This window comes from Perna viridis, chromosome 10 (assembly GCF_037379345.1).
Source record: "Perna viridis isolate PV_CMFRI_1.1 ecotype Kerala chromosome 10, ASM3737934v1, whole genome shotgun sequence".
Lineage (NCBI taxonomy): Eukaryota > Metazoa > Mollusca > Bivalvia > Mytilida > Mytilidae > Perna > Perna viridis.
The window spans coordinates 16,316,847-16,326,398 of NC_142454.1; the positions used below are offsets into that span (position 1 = coordinate 16,316,847).

Here is a 9,552-nt window from a genome sequence, read left to right on the forward strand (position 1 = left end):
AATCAATTCATAAAAAAAAACAGAGATCGTTGTGATTATAGAAGAATGTACAAGAGAATATGAACGTCTATTTAGAAAAAATCGAAAAAATCTAAGAACTTGCGATCGTCTGTGTGTGGATGCCTATACGATATTCGTTCTATACTGTTTTCATAATATTATATCCCTTTATTTGATACTTTGGACTTTCTGGCTTCCTGGTTTCTGTTTGTTAAAGTCAATTCAACGAAATCGTTGTATATATACTTGTTTTGTTATTTTCGACGATATTAATTACTTAACGCTACAAAAAATTTCACTACAAGCGGAAGTGTTATACCACATTGTGCCAGGAAAAGTGTTGAAAGCAAAGAGATATTTTGAGACGTAAGTCTTATTAACAGAATTCACAATTTATTATCTAAACACTATGCTCTTGTACTAAGCACACAGAAAAACACATCGGTCAGAATCGGTCAAAAGTCTTTAGTATGCTTCAGCCTAAAACAACTAGGCAAGGGGTGATTCATCATATTTTTAGAAAATCAATGAAACTGTATTAATACATTTGTTATATCATATTAAAAGGCGTTTAATCTTTTTGATTGGGGAAATTCTTATCTTTTGAAAAAGCAGTGATACTGAAGAATTTCGTGTAAATAAAAACTGGAATTCCGTGTAAAAATTAAAAAAGAAGAACACAACATATTACAAATTAAATAATTGAAAATCATAGGCAAACTAAAATGTGATTTACTTATACAATGGTGAATAATCAAATGCTCCCTGTGTGATCAATTTTGATAATTCACAAGTGACGTATATTATGTATATATATATATATATATATGTTCACTATCCGTTTTTCTCTCGCTTAAACGGCACAACGCTTTTATCTTATGACGCTGGCTATTTTACATCACTGAAGGTTTGGAATATTAATCCAACGATCACAAAATTTAAAATTAATTTGAAAATGATAAAGATTTTTTTTAGAAACTCTCCATTATAAATATGATAGTCAAATGGTTATCGCGAATAATCAAAATATTGCCGCGGCGGAATTCATCACGCTTACGGAACTTTCATTCCTAAAAAGTTTTGTTCGTCGACTCTAAATTCAAATTATGGTTATACTCCCGGGTCATATGTAAAAAAAGTGTAAAGGATCCTGTTAAAGACAAAGGGGGCCACAGATTACACCATTTATTTGTTGTAAAAATCAATGGGGGAAAAGGACAATTACAAAGAATGCATAACAATACATGTAGTACCAAAATAAGTATATATCAAGACCTACAAATATGCATAACCGTCTGTGGCTGTGACACACCTGATTTATAAATAGTTGCATTCAAGAAGAAATAAACTTAATCCAACTGGTTTAATTACTGGTGGGTGATGGAAGTGATTATTACCGCAATCAAGACGATTGAAGTAAAAATTTCATAACATTTCTTCCGATTGCAACATCTCACTTACCCTACCGTTGCACCTGGTCCATGCTCCCAGTTTTCAGTGGCGTCCGAGTTGCTTAGTTGCTTTTGTTACTTTGTGTGTATCATTTTATTTACTTAATGTTCTTTGTTTTGTCTGTTTTCCATGTTTGGTCTTTGTCCCTGGATTGCTTTCGTTTGATTTCCGCTAGAACCTTGGTTCCCTTGATCACTTTTAATATAACAAAACTTTATTTCAGGTTATGATGAGTAAAAAGGCACTTTTCCTGTTTTTGATCATTATATGTTGTATCTGTTGCATCATTATCATTAAAATATTTGACTTTTCGAACCTAAGCCCTACCGAAAATGAAAGGCGACAAGAAAGAAGTCATCTCTTGGTCGATACACTTGGTTGTAAAATACCTAAAATAAATCCATTTGATGACAGCATTCGAAAATTCATTAAACCTGGAATAAAGCTGACATGTTCATATGACAAGGATATTGTGTATTCCGAAGGAAATCAACTTAAACTTAATCATAACGCACATGCGCGCAGTCTAGGGTTACAATATTGTAAATATGACGTTATATGGAGACCACCTGATATTAAAACAGACCATGACTACTTCATTCTAAAAAATCAAAGTGAGTCGTTTACAGATACAGTTACTATAAAGGACGACTTTATACTTGTTACATGCTACAACGATATCAATGTCACTGTATATCGAAACGCTTTTTCTTTTATACATGAAAAACTATCTGTAGAAAAGCGAAGCAATAAAGCTTTCAGAACTTTCTCACATTCGTCCGAGTTTATAAGCATATTGATGGTTGGAATTGACTCAATATCACGCAACAATATGATACGGTTCATGCCAAAGACTAGAGAATACCTGCAAAAGAAAATGGGTGCACTTGAATACCTCGGCTACAATAAGGTGGCTGATAATACATTTTTGAATCTTGTACCAATGACTACAGGAAAATTTGTTCATGAGCTTCCTTGGAACGCTTCAATGACAAACGTTTCTTTTGATAAATTCAACTTCATATGGAAGAATTTTTCAGAAAATGGATATAGAACATTATACAGTGAAGATGCTCCTCATGGACAAATATTTGACTATGAAAAAGCTGGATTTAGCATACCAACAGCTGATTATTTTGATCGTCCTTTTACACTTGCCCTTGAAGAAATGGGTGACGTTTGGAATCAAAATCATCATTGCGTGCATGGCAGACCAGAAACGAAAATTTCGTTAGACTATACGAAACAATTTGTACAAAAGTTTAAAGACAGGCCATATTTTTCATTTACATTTATTACAAGACTTACTCATGACGTTCTACAGGATGCATATAAAGCTGATGGTCTGTATCTGGAATTTCTTAAAAGCATCCACGAAGGTTCAAACTTAAACAACACAATGCTTGTATTTTTCAGTGACCATGGCATTAGATTTGGAGGCTTTCGACAAACATTTGTTGGTAAAATTGAAGAAAGATTGCCATTTTTATTTTTTGTTGTCCCTGAGTGGTTTACGAAAATGTATGAAACATTGTATAAAAATTTAATGAAAAACAGACGACGTTTAATTACCCCTTTTGACATTTATCAGACATTAAAACATCTATTAATATTTCCAAAAACTCCTGTGGATTCCTATGGTCGAAGTTTTAGTTTATTATTACCAATTTCGTCAGAACGCACATGCGCACAAGCGGCAATTCTTCCACACTGGTGTACATGTTTAGAAGAAGCAAATTTAAATTTAACAAATGCAATTGTTAAAATGGTTGCAGAATCATTTGTTAAGAGCGTGAATAACAAACTTTTATCATATAAACAATGTACACAGCTTGACTTAAAACAGGTACGATCCGCTACCAAATTTTTACCGTCCGATGTCGTTTTGAAATATATACAAACATCCCATAAGAAAGACAAGTCTGAAATACATTTTGGAGAAAAAGTGAAAACTCATGTAGATTACCACTTAATGTTGGAAACTTCTCCCGGAGGAGGAGTGTTTGAAGTAACAATGCGTCATGATGAAATAAACAATACAACTGAAAGAGTAGGCGATATAAGCCGTCTAAGTATGTATGGTAAAACGTCTCACTGTGTTAAGGGTATTGAATTAAAAAAAATATGTTACTGTAAAATACAAAATTAGGTAATATATTTATATCAAAGGAGGTTTTAGGTTACATACCACCAATTGCAATATCAATTTGAAACACGCAAAAAAGTCCCAGGCCAAGGCCAAAAGTAGTCCCTTTAGCATGCCATTATAAAAAAAGTTGACATCATTTTTTGAATGGATGAACTTTTTTTCAAAAAGGGAATTTTATTGTGATAATTTTGAGCCCAAAGTATGCTGCCTCAAACTTAAATAAACTAATCTGGTGGAACTATAAATAAAGATGGTCTAAATAAAGAATTTTTAGCATTTCCCAGGCTATTTTTAGGGTTGTTGAGTTCCGAGTGTCAGTGCTGCACTGCATGGTAGTAAATCCCTTGTGAAATTTTGAGTGACATAGCAGTATATGTGTATGTTTCAGGTGATATATGGTTTTGGTTAGGTTAAACTTAAGGTAAACTACTAAGAATCCCCTGGATGAGCAAATTAACATAGAGAGTAATGGGAATCAGTGGTTTGTGGCTTTTTTAGTACATTCTCTCACATGCTATATATGAAAGCAGGTATAATACATTATTTTTATTTTATAATTCATTATTTTGATTGAAGGGACAATGCATATATTTTGTATTAATATCATTGCAGACATATATATTTGCCTAATTAACAATGTTTTCAGCAGATGACTATGAAATGGGACAGTTCGCGGGAATATATTAAATGTAACAATTGTTATTTACATACTTTTTTAATACGCATTAAAACATTTATCGAAAAAGTTTATTAGGCGCTTTTATTTGTAAAACAAACAGCCATGAATACAATGCGAATAACGCGCGTAAACTAAGCAAATTTAAAAAAAAAAAACAACTAACTCATGTTTAAATATATTTTATTGACAAAACTGATTGGAATATTTCTTGAGCTCAGTTTACAATTCAAATATCTGAATATCTACTTTTAAAAAAGTACCGGACTAATTTTGGGTAAATACTTGACAAAAGGAAAAACTATTTGAAAATCATCATTTAAAATCGTTTCAGTTTAAAACAAAAAATACCTTTCTTTTGTTATATTGTTCCCTCTCTTAATAAATAATAAATCAATAACAGGAATAAGCGTACGTGCCGTAGGTTTCTTTTTGTCTTTTTCAACCCCGGACGTGATAGTTGATGATAATTTCAGCGGTTGATTTTAGATAAGCAAAAGAAAAGACCGGATATAGTAAAACGTAACAAATGCAAAATCGTAGAAGTCAATAAACTCATAAAATATAGCTTTCGCTGGCCGGGTCATTTCTCCCCGTAGGATTAATCTACGGCTGTAACTTAGTACACGGTGTATGGTAGTACGGGACAGTTCATCTAGGTGTAGGATAGAGGATCAAATTAATGATGCATGTCACAAGAAATCAATATTATACAAACATCTCAGAATGTGACGACTCTATTCGCAACATTGCATATTAGAAGTCATTCAAACGTCCTAGTAACTAAAATTCAATTTGGATTACCACTTACCTCAGGTCTACTTTTTTCATAACGTGGGAAATACGTAGAAAAAAATTTTTTTTTTTTTCATTCTCTATTGCCCAACTCCCCATGCCCCATGTCAAATTCCGTATACATATTAAGCAACGGCATCACTTGTGTAGAACTTATAAACTTCATCATTATTTTTTTTTCAAATACTACAAATATTTCCATGCTAGGCAAAGTTCTGTGTGTCCATGCATTATGCCCATTCCTTGTTTCCCCTTATATGAGATGTTCAATTCAACCAGGTACTCTATTTTCCCCCAAAGCATTGAATATTTGTTTTCTGAAATCTGTTATTAGAATCATTTTATTCCTATACACTGGCTTTCTGTGTTTAAGACTCAAATTAAATGACAAAAAACTCTAACTTAAGATAAAAATTTAACACATTTGAACTGTGTATTACTCCAAGTATTTACAAAAAGAGTTTTATCAACGTAAAAATGAATTTCAAAGAGAAATCAAGACTTTGATTAGGTAAACACATACAGACAAGTATGTCTGCAACGTCGCTCTTCAGGGACCTTCTTTGAACCAAGGGAGATTGCAATCTTATTTCTAAACATAATCACTGTCTGGTCTGGTTTGGTGTATGCAGGTTATCAAGTTACATGTATTTCGTTAAGATGTATTTCACTGTAGATTGAATATGGAACAGGTAACTTCAAATACAATTCAATTTCACAACAACATGATCAAAATCAAAGGTTTAAAGTAGAAATCGAGTTTATATCTGACGTTCGTGTATTGAGTTCTCGTCGAAAATATGTCTATGTGAGAGGCATAGTGTGAACTCCCTTTTTGAACTATAAACAACCACCTGATTTTCGATACAAGGAGTGTGTTACGTTTTAAATCTGCTACCTTACAAGAACTACCTCTCTTATTATCGTACCAGAAATACAATTAACAAGCCGTACATATTGATCAACAAGAAAAAATGCAGTTCCGATTGATGCACAGATAAATTTGAATAAACATATATCGTTACCGGAAAGAAACGAGAACAATATAATCTGATGTGTACAACGACCTAATAGCACTGTAGCTGGGTATCGACGTTCATCTATCTGCTTTAATATAATGACACAGGCTATATTATATATCGTTAGGTAAAGCCAATGATGGCCAGTCGGAGTATCGATGTCGTCGCTATCTATCATGGTCAGGGAACGAACGAAATTGGGTCAAAGGTTAAACACTTATATATCTTCAAACATATTTGTTTTTAATATGTATATCGTGTTTATTTTTATATCGAATATTTATTAATTAATTCTTATTATTCAATAGTAATAAGTATTGATCATACCACGTAGCATATATCTTTGTCAAATAGGAGAATAAGTAATCAAGGGAACCAAGGTTACAGTGGTAATTAAAAAAATGTAATCCAGGGGCAAAGACCTGACTCGGAAAACAGACACACACAACAAAGAACATAGAGTAACTAAAATCATGCATACAAAGTAACAAAAGGAAATGAGCAACTCGGTTTTTCTAGTCAAAAGTCAAGTCCGGGGTAGACAAACGAGAAAATGAAATCTATGACCCGTTGAATAAATCAGTTTTCATGGTGGAGATGGATACACCATAACGATCCACGAGTTCATGATGACGACCATAAACCTTCAGTAGTAGGGACTTCAATCTTGTAGCAACATAACCCTATCCCAGAAGCATATTTGTTAAATTTATAGCGCGATAAAAAATGTCTGCGTAGTTTCGGCAAGCTCTGGCATAACGTATTAGTTGTGATATGAACACTCAATACGCAGGTGTGGGATGGGATGTTGCCACAGATGAAAGGAAAATTTTACAATTTTAAATGAAAAGTCATCACGTTTGTCGTAAAGTTTGGTCAATAATTTCCCTTTACCATCGATCTCTAAATGTAGGTCAAGATATGAGGCTGACAGTGTCTGCAGTATCCTTTATCTCAAGTTCTTTGGGGTAGATGCGATGTAACAAATCCCCGAAATTAGGAATGTTTAAAGATAATACGTCATCCATATTGCGGGAATTATTTCTTACAAAGTATGAGGGATTTCTACCAAGAACTATATATTTGTATCTAGGTGTACTATCTTTTTTGGAAAAACAACGATGTATAATGTTTTTAAGTCGGGATTTTAACTGAGTATGGGCAATAGAAGTATACAGTGTTGGAAAATCATAGGTTTTAACGCTATTATATTCAGATGATAGACTTGAACTGGCTGTCTCCAAAAGATCTTTCGAATTTTTCAGGATCCACACTGAAATGATACCACTATGGGAGTAATAAGTGTTGTGGTAGGACTGCAGACCCTCTTTGACAGTTGTGAGTATAGAATTTAAAAGTTTTGAAAGAGGTTTGGTGGTACATTTTGCAGATCCAGCTATGAAAAGTTGTTTGTATGGATCCTTGTGGAGTTTAGGAATCCAGTACATAGACGGTAAATTACAATCATCGTCCTTGGTAGAGAGACTGTGAAGCTGACTTCACAGTGTCTGTAGTATTCCTTATCTCAAGTTCTTTGACGTAGATGCGATGTATCAAATCCCCGTAATTAGGATTGTTCAAAGATAATACGTAAGCTATATAGCGGAAACTGAGATTAAAGGATCTAGTTAAACGATATTCTTTCTTTCGGATGAGATCATCTATAAAGTCAGTCTCATAAGAGTGAAGGAATAGTTTAACAAGTAAAGGAGCATAATTTGTCCCCATTGGAATGTCGACCGTTTGTTGAAAAACACGCCCATCAAACTGGACAAATATGTTGTCGATTAAAAATTCCAGCATTTTGTAAATATCTTACTTTGGAATTATTTCTTTCCAAGTATGAAGAATCTCTACCAAGAATTATATATTTGTATCTAGGTGTACCATTTAAAAAAAAAGTCGGGATTTTAATTAAGTATGGTGAATAGAAGTATACAGTGTTGACAAATCATAAATTTTAATGCTATTATATTCAGATAATAGTCTTGAACTGAGTGTCTCCAAAAGATCTTTCGAATTTTTCAGGATCCACCTTGAATTAATTGTATTAATTAATCATTGAATTGAAAAGTGGAAATGGTTAAAAACCAACGTGTATTCTTTCATAACAGACAAATTATTTATATTCATGAATGTTTGGACATAAAATTAGAGATTAGGGTAACTATTAAAATGAAGGTTAAGATGATTATTCAGTATGCAAAAACTGATTTCAATCGTAATCGGTATAATTATCATTTCAATCATGAGACGTAATTAGTTCATATTTTACCCGTCATCGTAATATGCCGTATTTTATAGTATATGAGAAAATCGGTGAACAGACACAAGTTACCCGAGTGGTGCACAGTGTATGTACCCCAAGTTTTAGTGAACTCCGGGTTGCTCAGTTATTTTTGACTTTCCGCTATAGTTTGGTCATCTCAATGATATATGGAATTTAAGTGGTTATCTTTTTGCTCAAATGTAAAGAATAAGACATTTGTGAGAAGGAAACATTTTTAGATATTCAAATGTTTACTTTATTCTGTAATACTTTCAGAAAGGCAATATGAAGGAAAAATAATGTATACCAAAAATCTGTTGTACCTTTAATTCATTATGCATGTTTTTAAGCACGACACGTTGTACCTTAATTTCTATATTAAAATCATGCTAGCTTTCCTACATTATTCTACTATATGTAAAAGGTAAATCAAGTCAAGTTACATTTAATCTTATAAAAGCATTACTTTTTTCCAAACTGACGTTGGGAGTTCATTGGCTACAAAAAATCATTGTTAAATGTGGTAAATTAACGAAGGTAACATTACCTAGTGATTTTATATATTGGTCGAGTTATAGCTCCTTGGCTAATATTGACCTTTGGTGTTGCCTCGGGCCAATATGATCAGCCTTGAACCTATAACTGAGTCAATATAAAAATAACTACATAATAAGACCATAGCATGAATTTTTAACAAAGTGACATTGGGATTTTAAAAATAAATTGCGAAAGTCACATCAAATTTAGAAATTTGTATTAGTGTAAGACAGTTTGATAAGATTTGATTCCAAAAGGTATTTTATGCTTATTTATATATTCACATTATTTCCGGACGCATCAAACACTTTTGAATTATGTCATCATTCAGTTTCAATAAAACGATGTTTTTTTAACATATGGACATGTTTACAGATTTTTCATTGACCCAATTAAAATCAAAACACGGAAGTTGTTTTTAAGTTGAAGTGCAAACAGCTGTCATGCAAAAGTGTCATATTAAGGCAAGAAGGAAGTGCTATTATTAAAAGACCATGGGAAAAAAAGACTGGCCCGGAAACAACAGCTAAGTGTTTTAAAATTTCCACTTTATAAATCTATGTAAGTCCACTTATAAATAATAAATTTTTGCCTGACCAAATGTTATTAATTGTATATAAAATTGTTTATCAATTTTCTGGGTTTTTTTTGTTAT

At 32.6% G+C, this 9,552-nt stretch overlaps 1 protein-coding gene across 1 annotated transcript; it reads left to right on the forward strand.

Moving 5' to 3' along the window:
- The first annotated feature begins 214 nt into the window (after window positions 1-214).
- On the forward strand, window positions 215-4,340 carry LOC148604735 (uncharacterized). The gene is made up of 2 exons (XM_088550035.1): window positions 215-366; window positions 1,676-4,340. The coding sequence occupies exon 2, from the start codon at window positions 1,679-1,681 to the stop codon at window positions 3,599-3,601; it is 1,923 nt and encodes a 640-aa protein (XP_088406161.1). The 5' UTR covers window positions 215-366; window positions 1,676-1,678; the 3' UTR covers window positions 3,602-4,340.
- The last annotated feature ends 5,212 nt before the right edge of the window (window positions 4,341-9,552 follow it).

Excerpts from the sequence above, each read along its gene's own strand:
- LOC148604735 (XM_088550035.1), top strand. The coding sequence starts at position 1,679 with ATGATGAGTAAAAAGGCACTTTTCCTGTTTTTGATCATTATATGTTGT.